The 18,430-nt window shown below is 50.1% G+C and overlaps 1 protein-coding gene across 3 annotated transcripts in view; it reads right to left on the bottom strand.

Annotated features, from left to right (window-relative positions):
• PBX1 (PBX homeobox 1) overlaps window positions 1-18,430 on the bottom strand; it is a 124,057-nt gene that overhangs the window by 18,319 nt on the left and 87,308 nt on the right. For all 3 annotated transcript variants that reach the window (XM_065841686.2, XM_071810028.1, XM_065841687.2), the window contains exons 3-5: window positions 4,724-4,968; window positions 2,515-2,705; window positions 1,435-1,570 (exon numbers count right to left, since the gene is read on the bottom strand). In XM_065841686.2, coding sequence (XP_065697758.1) covers window positions 1,435-1,570; window positions 2,515-2,705; window positions 4,724-4,968 — 572 coding nt within the window. The remainder of the gene's footprint in view (window positions 1-1,434; window positions 1,571-2,514; window positions 2,706-4,723; window positions 4,969-18,430) is intronic.

The following is an 18,430-nucleotide window of genomic DNA, read 5'->3' as shown; positions in this document are numbered from 1 at the left end:
GCAAAGAACCTGCCTACACCTGGTCAGCCTTTCAGTTCAAATTAACTCTGCTCATGGCTTGCAGAGATTCATGCTGTCCCATGTTCCCACTTCGCCTCAGCAAAACTAGAGACCTGGATGTGTATTTGTTTCTGCCTTCTCTGGACGAAGATGGGAGGGAGATCCTGGAGACAGGCACAAGCAGCCTTGATGCAGCACAGGCGAAAAACATCCTATGTGCAGCATTTCTCCTGGGCATTTTCTCTTTGTGAGGGAGAAGTTGTAAGTGTGAACAGATGAATTAAAAGTGAGAGGGGAAGCATCAGGACAGCTGTAATTTTACTTAAGCGAATATGTGCTGTCTCTCATAGGTAACTCTGAGAAGAATTGATGTTTGGGTCTTCTGACCCATGGGATGCAATCAGTCACTCGGCAGGCGTTCAACACAGTGTCGACACCTACCCGTGGATGCTGTTGCTCCTGCTGAAGGCAGACACGCTCTCACAAGGACACCAGATGCTATCGCTGTCTTCAGTTTACTCAAGTGACGAAGAGGCATGTGCCTGGCGCTGGGATGTGGCCCAAGATGGGGAACGCAATGGGAGCTTAGAGGGAGTGCTAAGCTCACAGGAGGACTAGACTACCAGAGGCCATATAGATTGGCTTTCAGTCAGGCAGTTTGCTCCAAAAAGAGAGGAAATAAAGAAGGGCAGGCATGAGCAGGGTACGGCTGAACACTCCAAGGACTGACTGTGCTCCTCACAAATCCCAGCAGCACCAGGTCAAAGCTACAGACTCCAGGAACTACGTGGCCACCTTGAATGTATGGAAATAATTCAATTTGTCTTTATTGATCAACTTTCTTTGAGGGATAAGCAAGTCAGGGAGATGTCATGCCCCGCAGTACAAGAGTAATGACAAATGACCCCGAGAAAGCCCACCCTCCTCGGGCACAAACTGTAATCATTAGCCTGTCTGTCCCAAACCCTTCTATTCCCATCAGGACCTCATCCATTCTACCTTACCAAACAAACCCTGTGCAACTCTTCCTACTGCCTTTGAATCCCTGGGCTTTAAGAATGGACTTTCAGCTCAAATGAACTCTTCTTGCAAGCCGGCCCAGCACTAATTCCTTGAGGAGAAGGCTTTGCCTCCGTGGGTCACGCCACGTAATTTCTGTGTTCTTAATACCTTCACTGCACACACAGCTATGGTTCCGAAGTCTTCATCCCTTCTAAATCCTCTCCCAAACTCTCCTTTTCCATCCATAGCTTCAATCTGCAAGTCTGCCATCTGCTCTCCCATCCATTTAAGCTAACTTTCACTAAACTCATTTAGTAATTAGATGCTCAACGCCAGGACACGACTGACTCGACTGAGGTCAGCAGCGCTCTTCACCACACTAAGGTTTCCTGCTGGCAGTACCAGTCTTGCCGTCTTTCTGAGCTCTCTCACCTGTGAGACTGTGATGCCGCATTTCTTGGCTAGCTCTTCTTTGGCTTCCTCACTGGGGTAAGGGTTGCTGAGATGGGAATAGAAATACTCATTCAGGATTTCCGTAGCCTGTTTGTTGAAGTTTCGTCTCTTCCGCCTTAGCATGAAGAAAGAGGGGGAAACAGAAGGAAAATGAAAGGGAATCAGTGCCAGGGATCCAGGAATAGGAATGCATATTTAGATACCCTGACTTTCCCCACTTCTCTCCCTCCTTTTCCTGCTCCTGGGCGCATGAGGTGCAAGAGACTCACGGCCAGGAAGCTTCTCATCTGCACCTTGCTGGCGATTTCTCTCTCAGCACCTTCCAAAGCAAGTTAAGTCTCCTTCTCAAATGATCCCTGCACCCTCCAGCTCACAGAAGAGTCTTAAAACTGGCACCAAGCTCTTCCACATGGGAAGGTGACTCCTGACACCTGGCTGCCCTGGCTACTGCTGCTCACTGCAAAGCCCTGTGCCGAGAAAGCAGCCACAGATATATATTTGGGGAGGTTTGTTCCATCTACGGTTGGGCACCCTCTGTCTGCTACCTCTTCCCTCATACCTCAGTGCAGCTGCCTCTCCTCCCCATCCCAAGCCACAGCCTCCATGTAACCAGCTTGGGAAGTGAAATATATCTACTGCACCCTGAAAATCTGGGACAATGGAAACAGAAGGAGAAGAATAGGAACCTAGAGGGGACAGGATGGACTGGAGGGTTAACTTTCATTCCTAAGTGAAGCGCACATTTTCACCACAGAGGTTTGCTGTAAAATGCCACAGAATTTCCTTCTGCCAGACCAAAGCCAGCAATGTGCAGTTCTCAAGGTACAGCTGGGAGCCTCCCCAAGCCTGAGGCTGGATGTCTAGAATTGCTGTCCCCTCCCTTGCTGAGCCACAGACAACTAAACTGTAAGGAAGGTAAATAGCCTCTGCAGCTCAATACCAGGAGACGCTGCCCTTTAGAAGGACCTGGATTCACTCCAGAACCTCAAAACGCCTCTCCCAGGCTTGAGCAATACTGTACGGTGGGTGGGGAGAACAGTTTGTGTGGGACGAACTCACCGTGCATCCAGAAATCGGGAGCGCAGGATCATGACGGCTTCACACGTGCTTTGCTTCAACTGCATCTGGATGGAGCTGAACTTGCGGTGGATGATGCTCACCATCCGCTCTATCTCCTTCGGCGAGATAGGTCGGGTCCGGCTCTGCTCACGCAGCAGGTTCATCACGTGGGTGGTGAATTCGTTGCACGCCTGGGATGGCCAGAAAAGCAAAAGAAGCCCCAGGATCGGAAGGTCATTCAATGGTGTCAAGGACAGTACAGGGACAACGCTGCTAAGGAAGGGGATGCAAGTGGAGGCCTCAATGGCTGGGGCTTTTTAGGGCAGACCCAGAGCAAGGGTACACTAGCTCTTGAGGAAGAGAGAAATTTCTCCCATCTGCCAAGCAGAGAGCACGAAAGACTCCCAAGAACACGTCTGAGAAATGCAGGAGCCAATTTCTTTGCTCTCAGGTATCATGGAAGGAGCCGGGGTAGCCCTAGAACTCATGTAAAGCCTGTTTTTCTGGATGGGACTGTAGAAGCTATAGATGTATCTGAGAAGGACCATGAACCTTTTGACCCTCTGTCCTTCTTCCAGCTGTCCCAGCTGGACCCCAGCACCATGTGTCCTGCAGAACCCTGTGTGCTTCACAGTCACAGCTCCCAGACTGACAGAGCCCTGCTCCGCACTGTTAGCACATCAGTTAAGAAGTAAATAACGATAATAATTAAAGCCTGAGTGAGGCAGGAGCCCTGACAAGTAAGGGCAGGCAGGTAATAATCCCAATTAGTTTGCTGCTGGCACAGCACTGTCTGGCTGCTCCTGCTGTCCCCAAGCTGTGCTGTGAGGACAGGGCAGCGAGGGGAGCTGGGGGAGAAGGGAGGGATTTTGAGGCCGGATGAAGTTCACTTCGTTGCTCTGTCCTCCATCCCCATGTGCATCTTGCAGGCATGACAGGATCCTCTGATTTCCAGAACAAATCCCTGAAAACCAGGTTGAGAAGAGCACTGGGGCACTGATGGCTTGAAAAGCCTTGGTGCTCCTGGGACACGGGCAGATGCTCAGGGACAATGTCCCAAGGTCCCACCCCACGATGGGGAAAAAGAGGCTAGTAGGGGAAAGAAACACAAATTTTGTGGACTGGCAACATGGGCATGATTTATTATCTCCCAGCCCAGCGTTCCAAGCTGAATCCCCACCCATGAACCAACAAAGGAGCCCCTCCGACTGCCCATCTCCAGCTGACAGCTCCATCTCCCGGGGTGAGCAGTGGATACGGGAGCTCTCAGCCGGGCACCTCTTTGTTCCCAGACACCCAAGCAATTTCAAGTCGTCTCCTCTTGGTGTGAAATAAAGAGCATTAAAAGCAAAATTGCCAGCGAGCTGTCACGGCAGCAGCCGGAGACCATGAGAAGGCAACCACTGAATTCCCCCAGCCACCAAAGGCCAAACCTTAAACAAGAGACCTGAAACCCTGCCTGGTTCCTGGCCACAGAGCCCATCCTGCACCCAAAAGGGAAGGGATGCTTTCTTGTTCGCACTCTACAAACCACAACCTTGGGGTAGAAACCACATTCATCACACGGGCAGGCCGCGTGGTGGCCAAGAGAGGTCTGCAAAATATTTGGGAGTGTTTGAAAGAAACTGGTTTTGAGTGTTGGTCTGTGAAGCTTTTAATGCAATTGTCAGTGTTGTCAATAGCTGAATTCATGACACAAATAGTTTTTCCTTTTTTGAAGAATAATTTACCACAAGAAAAAAGACATTTTCTTTTTCTTTTTTTTTTTTTTGGAAAAAGAACTTTTCAAGCAGAAAAAATAATAAAATATTAAAGGAAGATTTTGCTTAGCAAACTGCCTGCACTGAGGCCAGCACCTCAAAGAGGACTCCCCGTTCATAGCACAAATTTTTGGCACTATATTAGGGGAGGAGCGAAAAGCAAAATTCAAAAGGGCAACCCATGCTGAGCCTATTCTCGCGGCACATTCCACTGCAAAACCCCAACCCTCCCAACCCTCAAAAAAGCACGTTTCCACTCCAACACCAAGCAACAGTTTGCACTTGCCTGTGCACTCCTAACAATAGATGTCAGTAGCGACCCAGGCTGTGCACATCCCCGCGGTGCTGGCACCCGACAGCGGCTCTCCCGGCTGCTCCGGCTCCCACCAAACCCTGACCACCGTCACCCTCGGGCAAGCCCTGCCCTACACCACGAAGGAGCCTGTTACCTGCTCGTACTTCTCCAGCTCCGTGTGGTAGATCTGCCGGATCTGGGAGAGTTTGGCTCTGTAGTCTGAGTGCTCCACCGAGTTGTCGGAGCCGGCTCCTCCCGATGCGGCGGCAGCGGCAGCAGCGGCGGCCGAGCCGCCTCCTTTTTCGGGGCCCGCTACCCCCTCGGCCAGGAGCATGTTGTCTAACCGCATCAGCTGGGGGTCCGTGGGCTCCTCTTCTTGTGCTCCCCGGATGCTCAGCACTGCAGGAGACACAAAAGAGGAAAGGCTGAGTCGGACCCCGGGTTTAACTCAGGGAAGGGGATGCTCATCCCGAAGATGCTCATCCCAAGGTTGGATTGTGGGGGCTCAGTCCCCATCATTGGGGTTTTTCTTCCTTTCCAAAGGGAATCCCAACACAAAGGCAGCATCCTGGTGCTCCACGTGTTCGGCACCAAGCGCGGCTCCTCTCCAGCTCCCCTCCTTCCCGTGGGGAAGAAGTAGGGCAGAATCGGCAGAGAGCTCACCCCAGAGGTAACCCAGAATGCCACGCTTTGCATTCAAATACACAGCAAAACTGCTAGAAACACCAACCAAAAAACCAATAAATGCACCCATTCTTGTTGCCAGAAGTGAAAGAGACCAAATCCTGATTCAGGCACCGGATGGGAAGTCCAGAGTCTCTAGCCCAGACCTCAGCTTGCCCAGGGGTTCTCTCATGTCACCTAATATGTCATTTATAGCCTAATCTTGCACCATTGGCATCAGCCATAAGGCCCAGATGGCAAAGGTAGACAAACAGAGTCCAGGGCTGACCGTGCCTCAGTTTCCCCATATTTAAAGACAGACAGAGAGGGCTTGCAAGGCCACTCTCTCAGCCATGCAGTGGACAAACAAGCCAACAATAAAGTATGAAATAAAATTTATTCTTTAGAAAATGCCTTTTTTTTTTTTTCTTTTTAAGAATCCAGCCATTCCAGGGAAGTCTAAACCAAGAAAAGGCACAACAATAAATCAGTCCTCCTGGAATGACTTGCCAAGGAGAGAATTTTCCTCCCCTCTTTGTAGTCCCCGCCTCAATTATTGCATCGAGTAGACGCTCTTCTCCTGCAAGGGCTTTCCTGGAATAAACACATGGCAGTGAGCATCCTGACCGCCCCGGGCTGGTTTGGCAAAGGGGCACATCCCAGGTGTGAAGGATGGAGGTGCCTTATGTGCCCCCCCCAAGGTCTGTGTTTGAACACAGAAGCATAACCCAAGATTTCTGCATGCACAAACACAGGTGTGCACGGCAGCAAAATAAATAAAATAAACCAAAATACAATAAAATACCACACATTCATGCACTCCTAGAGCTGGGTAATGTGTGGATTTTAATAAAGCTGTAACCGCTTGCACCCAAGATGAATTTGACTCCCCAAATCCGCAGTGATTTTCCCCATCATTTAAAAAAAAAAAAAAATCTAAAATGAGTTAGCAATAAGAAGTAAAACCAGAGCAGCTAAAAAAACACAGAGTACGGTCTTCTTCATCCTGAAATATGATAGAGAAGGATATAGCTGTCATCAGTATAGAACCGACGTCAAAGACCCTGTTGAGAGGTTTGGCTAACACTAAAAAGAGCCTTTTTTTCTTTTAAGCCTCATACTCTACCGAAATCACTAGCTTCAGGACTCTGGCATTTATTGGCATTTTTGTGATTAAAACATTCGCTGTCAACAAAGGTGGGAAGGTCAGGGGGGGAAGAAAACATAGAAAACAGTAAATTTGCCAATAAGATGAGGTAACAATAAATAATTCCACGCTAGGGAGGTTCGATTCTGTACGGAGGGATGGGGGTACGGTGCCAAATTTGGAGCCGGGTGCCTGTTGCCAAGCCCTGAGGAGACGGGTCCGGCGTCCCCCCCACAGCGGGCGGCTCCCACGGCTCAGGCTTCACCCAGAGAACGGTTTGGGATCACAGACTGAAATGAGAGGGTAAAAGCAGCCACAATCCTTACAAGAGAAGAGGAAAGAGGGAGAAACAGGGGAGAAACTTGCTATATAAAAAAATAAATAAATAAAAAGAGAATAAATTCTTGTTCTTCCAGGAAAAACAAAATTTCCCAACACAACAAAACCAACAGAAACCAAACCAAACAAACAAGACTACATTAAAGCACATCAAAAGCCCAAATACAAATGGAAAGCAGCACAGGTAAGAAATAAAAACACATAACATAACACAAACAACAAACGCTAAAAAACACATGCACAAAAACCAAACAAAAACCAAAAATGACAAAACCAACCCTAAATAAATAAATCAAAAGCAGAGTTGCCAAAACAGGTGCATCTGGATTTCAAAAGGGAAATATTTTTAGATTAAGAATCTCAGGAATCATTGACCTGACAGGTAGGCACAAGTGATTAATTAGTTGATGTTTAGAAAGCTGCTTCCCGATGAAGAGCACTGTATAACCTGTGAGCTTTGCGACCGTGTGACACGCAGGGCCCAGCGCCCGCTGGGTGCGTTCGCATCCCGAGCATCTGATGGACAGACACGTGTCCCCGCACGAGAGACCTGAAACCAGCCGGGGACCGTGTGGAGACGGCCCGGGCTCAGCATAACGCTGGGGAGTAAATAAATGGAAAGGCCAACGTGTCTAAGCAGAACTGATGCTGCCTATTTATCCCTGGAAGGCTGCGCTCGGCCCAAGAGAAGATAAAATGGTTATTTTAAAGCTCCTTTTTTATCTTCCTGGTGCCATCCCCAGCTCCATCCTGCTTGGCTGCCTGGGGTGCCAGGCTCCTTGGTGGCTCCGACCCTCCAAAACATCCCCTTTGATGGGATGCGGCCCCTGCTCCGATGGCCGGGGGGCTTGGGGTGAGCCGGTACAAGCCGCAGTGCTGGGGCAACTGATGGCGAAAGGCCCCCGCTCTCCCTGGGCTGCAAGCTTTCCCACCAAATTAAAATAAAATAAATCCAGCAGAATGATCCTCGGTGGTCCGGCAGTGAGCCGGAGCCAACGGGCTGCGGGCACCCTCCCTCCCACGTCCTGGCATCCCCAGGACCTGCCATTTGCTGCTCCTGATTAAAGAGAGAAAAAATAAAAAGCAAGAACAAAAAGAAAGATAGCGGCTGGCAGCTGGGGGGAGGAAAATTCATGCAAGACTTTCTGTCCTTGGCCGCTTTCCTGCTGGCTCGGCAGCTCCCGGAGCCGCAGCAAATGCCGCTAGAGGGTGCTCGGCCCTCGCTGCCTCAAAACGCATTTTAATATATAAATATATATATGCACACATGCAAATATATAAATATGGATGTGTCTAAAGCAAAGCCAAGCCATGTGCCTCATCCCTGCTCCAAAATGCTGCCTGGCTGACCATGGAGTGGGACAGAGGAGCACGGCTGCCCCACAGCTTGTGGCTGTGGCAGGGTCACCGTCACCAACGCCAGCAGCAGGAGCAGCTGGGGACCGCCGAGCCACCAGCCTGCGGTCTGGTCACAGATGCCACCAGGGTCATGGAGACCTGTTCTAGCAGCTGGGAAATGGCTCCCAGCTCACATGCTCGCTCCTTCTCCCTCCTGAGCAAGGTGTCACAGTCACAGTGTGCACAGGACATCCCTAAGTCCTCAGCTGGCTGTGGTGCAGGCCACGGGGAGGTGGTGGTGGGACTGGCCTCAGAGAATAAGGCAAGTAGACTAAGCTGAAAATATCTCCCTGGCTCCCTGCATGCCCTTTCCATTCAGGGATGCAGGATGGAAAACGGTATCGAGTCGACAAAGCTTTCAGATGCTCCAAGATGTCTCCCACCTAGCTGGGTGTTTCCGAGGAGCTCCTGCAGAGCAGCCAGCCCCATGCTCATGCGAGACAGCCAGCACCCCACATGTCTGTGTCCCCACACCATGGTACCTGTGCCTGATGTCCCCATGAGGTGGGGTAGCCACGCAGCCTGACATACAGCCAGGGTGGGGGGCATGGGGCAGCAGAAACAGCCCTTGCTGGACGTGGTGCTGCCATATGCCTTCAAAAGGTGGGTAACCAGTCTCCTCACAGTCCTCTATGCCACCATCCCCTCCCCTATTTACTACATTTTCCTGGAAGCATTTTTCCAAAGGGACTGGTGGAGCCAGCTCAGCACAAGAGCTGAGCACACAGTCATCTCTCCTCTTCACCACAGCCATCCCAAAACACTTCGGCAACAATTCGCTCTCCACCCCTGCCAAACCCTCCAGATCAGAGGTGTGCAGGCGACACAGGCAGAACAACATCATGAAGGCAATCAAACACAATGAGGGTGATGGCAGCAGCTTAGCAGGAGACTGTGGCTCAGCAGCGACAGCAGAAAAGGATGGTCGAACCTCCAAGCTTCTTCTAGAAAGGGCAATTTATCCTACTGCAGTCAGGGTCTGCAAGCTGGAGTTGTGGGAAGCAGGGGCCTGTCCCAGCCAGACTCCAGCATGGGATATATCCACTCACATGGGACATAAGCTGCCATGGTACAGCACTCCCCACCGATTCTCATCCTTTTATCTCCCCTCGGATGCCGCTGCACTGTGTGTGCTCATCCCCAGTTAGGTGCCGCCAGGACTTCTGGGGTGGAAGTCACAGATCAAGCAGGAGACACTGGAGGAGGGTATGGTCAAGCAGAAGACACTGGAGAAGCTAAGGCAAGGCAAGGTGGGAACTGCCCATCCAGGGATGCAACGGGGACATCTCGGAGGAAGAAGATGCAGTGAACGACATGAAGCCCATCCAGGTTGCGATGATGAAAGGAGAGGTCCCCAGAGGCAGTGCAGCCGCTCATGAAGGCTTTGCTGCACAGAACCGGCGTTCCTTGACTCTCTGCTGACTTCAGTGGCCAAAAGCACAGTCCTGTGAAATTTGCTGTGACCGGCTGGTTAAGATCCCGTCCAACTACATGAGCTGGCAGTTCCTCTCCATCTCCATTTGCTGACACCACCAGCCAAGGGTCCGGCTGGATGTTCGAACAAACCCACCCTCCTAAAGAGAAACCTGCTGTGTGGTTTTGGTGAGTACGGGAGGAACGCTGCCCTCCTGCCCAAGTGGGGCTGCTTCAGGACGGGTTTCCTCCTGGTTGGTTCTGCCCGTTCCCACCTTGTCGAATTGCCTTTCCAGGGGGACATTTTAAAGGAGAAGGAGATTTCAAGTAAATGATTGCAACTTATCGAAAATAATGTGCTACTTAGCATCGGAGACAAGCATCCTGGCAGGCAGAAATGGGAAGCAGTGCCGGAGCAGATGGGAGTAATTAGGTTGTGATTTTCAGAAGGGTTTTCTTTCCTGCCTCCACTGTGCCGAAGATATACTGGGGAGGGGGGAGGAACAACCCACCCAACAGCAGTTTCAAGAGAGGTGGACGATTGCTCTGCCTCGGCGGTCGGGCTGTGAGCTGCCTTTGGTGTGAGTTTCCCGCGGGGAAATTGGAGATGTCTGGCGTGGCAATGCCGCTGGTGGAGCTCTGCGGGCTGCTCCGGCTGTCCCCTCCCACAGACACAAGCAGGACAAGACGCCTCTTTCCCCAGCAAGGCTCCTCTGCCACCAAAGCACAGACACCTCACCCAAGGTCCCACACAAATCCCTTCCTGGACCTGTCATATGGACAACAAGGGGACGGCAGCTGCTCCTTGGGAACCCCAAAACTCCTGCACAGACCCATGCAAGGCACAGCCAGGCTCTGAAACACACACTGAACATCAGTTTTCTTCTGATCTTTCAAAATTTAACCACCATCCGCAATGATCGCTTGAGCTCGTGCAGTCCTGGCGCCAGGAGTCACATGAGCTCACCGGTTTTCTTTAAACACAATTTTTTTACATCTTCAGGTCTAAAAATACAGCCAGGAGGCCAGCAAGTGTCCCTGCTAACAAAACCAGTAACTGATCACCTTATTTTAAGTCGATCTCCATATTCCATCCAAGTCTACATTTGTGAATGCTGGACATCAACAGCACTGAACCTGGTATAAAAATATTCCTATCTGCCTCATATCAAAGGACAGTTCTGCATTAGGTGGCTTGTGGCTGGCTGGCTGCACCCTCTTTGTGCTCACACGTGTAGTCACAACCAAATCCTGAGAGTTAGGGTTTGCTTCCTTGGCTGATCCACGATGGCATGGGTTCGAGCTGCTCTTCCCAGACTTTGGGCAGAAAAGCCTCATGCTCCTACCTAAACTCCTGTTTGTTTTTTTTTTTCCCGTGCAAGTATATTTGCAGCCTACTTGCTCCTGCAACAGCAAACCCCAGACACAAAGGAAAAATCCAGTGTCTTGGATCTGCTATTTAAACACAAAGTCATCTTCAAGACCCTGTGTGTTCAGAAGGAATAAAGGAACTCACAGAGTTTTGTGGAGGATCCTAAAGCACCTCCGGCTGGGTCTTCACACTGCCAGTTCAAGGGTCCACCTGACAGACAGCAACGTAAATGTCTTCTCGGCAAAGCATACGGTGTCCACCTTCAACGGTATCAACAGCCTCAGCAGCCAAGGTGGAAGACTCCAGTGTTAAGTAATCACAAGGAGTTTTAAACCTCCCTTGGATATATTCACCATGTTTACATAAATCAACATCAAAACACAAACACCTATTTCCAACATAAATGGAAACTGGCATTTCCAAATACACCGACACACACCCTTCCAGGAAGAGAGAACTAAGAGAAGTTGTTGTTATTGTTTTTTTTCTTACAACTGACATAAAAGTTCCCCTCCTTGCTCCAACCTTTCCAAAACTTACAAATGGATGAACAGATTTTTGCTCAGATTTTCCAAAACAGGCTGCCATGAGACGAGGCATGGAAAATTTCAGCTGGCAAAACGGCTTTTTGTGCATCTAACTTATTTATTTCTCAGAAAAAGGAGGAACATCATGAAACCGATGGGCCACTTCTGTCACAAATTTTCACAGTCTAAAGCCATAGAACAAAACAAAAATCCCAGCAACAGATAAAGACAGAGGCTTGTACACATAAGCAATGCAAGCCCATCTTGGACACTTGCAAACCGATCTCCTCTACCAACACAAGAGTGTCCATCAGAGTTGCTTGGAAATGAAGCACTTAAGCAATCTTGTGAGAGATGCTCTAGAATGTGAAGAAGTGTTCCTTCAGTCCATAAAGCACACAAAACTGTGGTAAAATACATAATCCCACAGAGACGGGGAGCAAGTCACATCAGTTCAGAGTAATGGTCCATCGGGCCCCAGAGGCCAACTCCAGCCATGGTCAGCAAGTCCTACGAGAGACCCAACCAAGGCCATGACCAACAGCAGAAGTATCAGATGCTCAGGGCAGTGACACCCCCCCACAAGACCCTCCTACCTACCACCAGTGCTGGGAACGTGCATTGCAATCCAGAATCAGATCAATTCAAAATGTTTCCTGAATCAGAAACGAAATTTTCTCCTCCCATTTCATGTTACTGTTTCCCCTTTCCTGCTATTTTTCTTTTTTACATCAAGATTTGGTTTCATTTCAAAACAACCCAACTGCTTTAGAAAACGCTAACTTCCCAACTTGCTAGAGCAGAAAAAGCTAAACTATTCGCTGAATCCACCCCCCAAAAAAACCAATCTGAATTGCCTTCAAACTGTAATTTTGGGGTGTGAGGAACAGGAGAAGGGACTTTATCACATGCCAAGAAGTTTCTCAATTCCCAGCAGCAGCTCTCCATCACTTGCGGGGGATGCAGCTCGCATGTGCCACGGAAGCTGCAGAAGAGAGACACGTATTTCATAGAGCTGGCAAACACTGCACCAGTTTTCTCCTAACCCCATCCCAAATGCCAAACGGGTTGCCATAGCGAGCGAGGATCTGGCAGCAAAATGCTCAAAAGGTCTGGAAAATTATCACTAACACATTGTGGGGGAAAAAAAACAAAAATCCCACCCCTAAGCTGGAAAAGGATCTAAAATAGCCTTTTCCACAAAAATCAGGCACAGTGTTGCGGTGATTACTGAAAACCAGATTCCCCGAGCAATGTGACTCTCTGGGAAGCTGAATGAACACAGATGAGCTCATCTTTCCAGTTCTTCCCCATGTCTTGCTCCTGCTGATCAGCTTAGCTCCTGGCTAATAGCCAAGCCAGGTATGGACACTTTTGACGCCAGCCCTGCGTGCTCAGTTATTGATGTGTTGTGGTCGAATGAAGCACTGCAGATCAAATTTAAATATTTTCTATTTTTGTCTTTACAGTCCTGATGCCACAAGCCGTGTCTACTCACGGATGCTTCACTGCAGGTTGGTGATCAACTCCCATTGGTTTCAGCAGCGAAACTCCCAGCTGTAATTTTCACATCTGAAATTTGGGGGCAGGTAGCACTCAGAAGCCAGAGCCGATGGAACCTCTTGCACCATGAACCCTTGCAGATCACTAAACAGGGGCAGTTTAGCAGCAGAAAGCAGGCTGGAACTGCTTGGAAATTTTAAAAACAAGCCAACCACCCTGCTGGTGGACAAACCACCCCCTCCTCTTCCAGCTACAGCAGCTTCAAACACACCTTTGCCACGTCCCATGGAACAACAAACCCTCACAACTCTCCCTAATTAAGGAAATCAACTTTAATGCCCCCTAATAACACTCTGCAAACAACCTATCACCCCAGAGCCAAACTCTGGGCATGGAGGGTTCAACCCTGTCTTACTGGCACCCCTCCCTTGGAAGAACATGGATAAATATTGTCCACACACCGGTCCCCTCGCCATCCCTCTGAGCACCCCACATATCCCCAGGCCACGCTCACAGTTTGGCCACGAAGCAGGCTGACACTGGGGAGCGATGCTGGAGCAATCCCACGCTTGGCTTATCTCACTAAGCAGTTTTCCCCTTCCTAAGCAGGGCAGGATTAGCAGGCTCCAGTTACAGCTGTGAGGAGTAATCAGTCCCTTCTCTGCATAGGCAAACCCAGCACATCTCAAATTCTCCTGCTGCACTGACCACATGGTAAGGGAGAGATTGTTCATAGCCACCCAGCCTTCTCCATCCCACCCCAGCCCCTGTCACGGGCAGGGGGACGAGGACAAGGACTGACCTCCAGCTGCTCGCAGCAGCAGCAGCAGATAAAAGAAAGCAGGGCAAGATTCAGCGCTGCTCTGTTGCTGGCTCTGATTTAAGCAGAAGATGTAACCCAGCTAATTGACCACGAGCTGGCCTGGCTCAGGGGAGCAGCATCTGCCATGGAGAAAAGCCGGTGGCTGGGATGGTAAATTGGCATTACAGGCAGCAGAGGGGAGAAGGATCACACAAACACACACACGTGTTCCTTCCCACACCTCCTGGAGTGCGTTTGGGATTTTTTTCCAACACTAGGTTACAACACGAGGCAAATAAATCACATTTTGCTGTTGTGATGAGAACAACAGGAGGTTAAACACAGCGCTCAGCCTCGGTATCTCCAACAGCAGCACCTGCCATGCTGGGACCTCACCTTCTCCTTGCTGGAGTTTAATGGACCAGAGACCCTTCTGTAGCGTCAAGAGAGCAAATTGTCACTGAGGGACAGAGTAAACCATTGACCCCATTCTGGGAGATGGCTTGGACCTGGCGCTGGTCAGGCCAGGAGACAAGTCCCAGCTCAGAGTATGGAGTGGACGTGGGGCTCCCTAAGCCTTGCAGGAACAAATCAGTAAACAAAAGACGGGATTGCTCCCAGGACAGGTCCAGCCATAAAAAAACCCCTCTGAACGCCAGTTGGGCTGGGATCTGCCTCCTGCTCCTGCGAGGTGTTTTGCATATGAATCCTCCTTGCTGAAAAGAAATGGGTCCTTTGAATGAGCTGAATCTGCTAATGAGAAGCCGGGGGCCTCCAGAGCCCCTCTTGAGGACAAGGGTCCCATTTCAACTGCCCCAGGCCAAGCCCTGAAATCGGAGAACAAACAAAGAGAGGTTTTCCCCAGAAGGAAGCTGCTTTTCCAGCCGGCTCCCCTCTCGGAAAGGTCATCTCCCCTGGACACGAATGGCTGCTCAGTGCACAAAGCAGCCAGGGCAGGAAAGTCATAGGTGAAAAAAAACCTGGCGAGAGCCCAAGCTGAAAAGCTGCATTTCAGATTCCCTTCTCCTGCCATCCTTCAAAAAAGATGATTGTAAGATCCCATCCAACGAGAGCTGGCTTGGAGCTCATTGATGGCAATGTCCTATTCAAGCCCTGGGTTTGCTAAGTGATTTGAAGATACTCGCTGCCCAGCGCATGACTGAGAGCGCTGTCGCTCTGTCTCCAAGTTGATAGCCTTACCATGGGCTAGATTTGGGATTCTGTGCAATACAGGACAGAGTTTCCAAGTCTTGCATCCAGGTCATTGCAGGAAATACCCTGATTTTTCCCTCCCTTTCTCTCTCACAAAGCAGGCAGCGTAGAACCATGACAGACATCTACCAAAAGCCAGGGACAGACACATAACAGTCTCCCACTGCAGAGCACCCTGGGGCCATACCCTCTCTCTCCACTGCCAAGGGACCTCCCCACCTCCTGCTTACGGGTCTGTGCCCAGAACTAAGTTCTCATTTCCATCAGTGACTTTCTGATGCAACCCAAGATCTGAGCACGGCTCTTCTCACTCCTCCTGCTGACCTGAAGGCAGCCTCATCCCTCTATGCTTGGAGAAGGTGGCTGCAGGAATAGTATATCCTTTATTTTTGGTGCATGCAGATAAGAGAGAAGCAAAAAACAAGGAAGAAGCAAGTCTTAAGCAAGGACTCTCCACACAGGGTAAAACCTCAAGGATGGGCTTTAAAGCAGGAAACCTACTGCCCTGGCAAAGGGGAGAGCACAGCCACTGCCAAGCACAGGCGGACCAGAAGTGCCTACCATGTGTGATCGTCTCCTCTGAGACCAGCCATGGCCCAGGGTCTCTGCCTAGTGGAGGATGGACACTGCTCTTCCCTGAGAGACAGGGTCTCCCGTGCCCGATGGATCAGAAACCATCCCTCCCCATATATGCTTCTCTCCCAGCCATGCTACCAGGCAGCTCCAAGCCTCTTCCATGAAAAATCTGAAAGTAAGCTATATGCCTATGAGGACAGGTCAAGTGCAAAGCGCTAGAAGCAACCGTAACCAAAGGTGTTGGAAATCCCACACCAGCTCCTGCAGTGTAGTCACCATTTAGATGCTACGTATCAGTCACTGGACCACCTCAGGCACCTACTTTCGGTGGTGGCCCATACTGGGACAATATCAGGTCACTTCACATTGTTACAGATGTCACCTAGAACACAGGACCAGAACCAGCCACCCTGGAGCTCGTATCCACATTGCCCCTGTGTGTTTCTGAAGCACCACAGCTCTTGAGGACCCAATGTTCCTCCAGCTCCTTGCAGGCTTCCCTTACACACAAGGTCTCTCTATACTACACAAAGGTCACACCAAAGCCTACCTGCACGCTCCTCTTCCATTTGCTTGGTTTCCGAGCTTGTCCCACTCACACCACCACAGAGAGATCAAGTTTACCCGAGTCTAGACAGTCCATCAAGCTCCCATGTCTAAGACATGCTATCTTGAACCCAGCTTTGCTGAGATTCAGTGATCTCGGGCAACTATGCGAGCACATTTTTTACATGATGCTCAGTCCCTCGCACCTCCGTGAGGACCTGCTGAGCCCGGCATCAAACCCGGTCCTTGAGTGCGCCAGACAAAGCCTGACTCTTTGAAAGGCAACAGCCGGTCGGCAGTGTTTTAAGGCCAAAAACCAGCTCTGAACGTTCAGTTCCTTCTTTAAATAGAGGCCCCTTCTGTAAACGATCTGTTTGGACAGGAGGGAGAGTGCTGCAAGAGTCCAAGTGCTTGTGAAATAGGATCAGCTGCCTTCGCTCCCGCTCCATTCAAAACATGTGGGGGGAAGAAAGAAACCCAAATCTGGCACGGCAAGATGGGAGGAAAGAGTCCCCCTACACCTCTGTGCTGCTGGAAGGGTGCGAGACAGCAGTAAAACGAGGAAAAATAATTAAAAAGGATCAATTAGTGGCATTTCTGTCTTGAGGTGCCTGCGTGTGTTTAATTATATTCCATGCAAGAGGTTGTTGACTCTGATTTCTGTGCTGTGGGGTGGTGGGGTAGCAGGACCCGGCTCTGCCTTCTACCCGAGACAACCCTGTTCGGGGCTTTACCCCCAAGCCCACCCATCCGCAGGGTTCAGCAGCACCCTTGGGCAGAGGGGGGCTGACACCCAGCCCCGTGGCGTGCTGGCCAGACAGACAGACGCACAGCTCTCCCCTGCTCCTGCGAGAGAGGCCCCTGCCATAAACACAGAGGAGATTAAAAAAAAACCCATCTTTGCCCAACTCCGGCTGCGTCCCAGATCAAAGATCATCTCCAGCGAGGCCATCTGGTCCTTGTAAATGTAAAACCAAATTGAAAGCCCTGCCCTCACCTCCTCCGACTCCCTCGGCAATATTGCTTTTACCGGCCGGGGACGGAGCTCGCGAAAGGCATCTGTATGTAATATAGAGCCCCTGTGCAGCTGGGCTATAGGTTTGCGACCCCCCTTTTTGTTAATCATGAAGCAGAAGTGAAGGGTTTTTTTGGATCTTCAGGGGCCCTGTTATTCCCAGGGGCTTTGGGAAGAGCCCACGGCGCCAACCCTGGGATGGAGGAGGGCTGTTCTGTATCCCCATCGCTTCTTTCCAGCTGAGGACTGGGTTGTTGTCCCTGTCCCTGTTTAAAAAGGGCCATGCCAGGAGGAGCAGATGTCCCCACTATCCCAAAAGCGTCCCCACTATCACAAAAGCCATGCAGCACCCTCCTTCCAGCTCAAGCGGGTTTCTCCTACCATTGCTCCCCACCTGGAGGGATGCAGGGGACAGCAAATAAACAGAGAAAGGGAAGGACTGAACCGAGTGCTTCCAAAAAGGGGATAAAATGCATCTGAGCCAAAAACGACTTGTGAAAACCCTGGCCACTGCCAACCCAAATACTCCGAGCTCGACTTGAAAGGCAAGTGGGATCCGCTATCGAGAGGAGAGAGCTACACGGGAGATGTCGGAGGCAAAGAGGAGGCAGCTTGAGGAATTCCTACCCATCAAGCTTTATTGTGTTATTCCAACTAAGCAGAGACAAAAAGACAAATCTCAGCTCCCTACTTTCATTTATAATTGAACCCAGTCCAGAAGGATGGAGCAAGTACCATCTGTAATGCAGAGTGCATTAGCAGCCGGCAGAATGAAATATTCAAATTACTGTAGGCTACCTCGCATTTTAATGACAGGGTTACAAAAACCTGACTTGTAAGTGGAGATTGGACTGGAAGAACAGAAAGTTTGTTTTTTCAGTGCATGAATTAACCTAACAAAATATTACTTTCAGGGAAAAAAAAAAAAAAAAGCATTTGCATGGGTAATTCTGCAACATATCCCAACAGGCTCACAAGAAAAAGAAAATTATTCCATTTAGCTATCCTAATTGATATATTGTCCAGGGAGATTAAAAGACTCAGGGTAAAAAAGGGCAAGGCTTTTTCCTTTTGGCTGAAGATATTAAATAAATATACGTAGGTGTGCACAAACCTTACCAGCATATACAGGTCCCATACACAGGGCAGTCCATGTGTGCATCCTTGGGGTGTGTTGGTGCAATACCTGCACGAGACGCAGCTTTTCGATGCCGTGTACAATTTGAATATGCAAATCACCCCATGATTTCTGTGCTTGTGCCTGCGACGGGGATCCATTCGTTTTGATATCGTTAATCAGGGCTGCCGAAAAGCCTGACACAGTAAGTGGCTGTAGCCCCTAGCAGTA

Source organism: Patagioenas fasciata, chromosome 6, assembly GCF_037038585.1.
Source record: "Patagioenas fasciata isolate bPatFas1 chromosome 6, bPatFas1.hap1, whole genome shotgun sequence".
Taxonomy (NCBI): Eukaryota; Metazoa; Chordata; class Aves; order Columbiformes; family Columbidae; genus Patagioenas; species Patagioenas fasciata.
The sequence above is the reverse complement of the archived record's forward strand: the minus strand, read 5'-3'. Positions and strand labels throughout refer to the sequence as shown.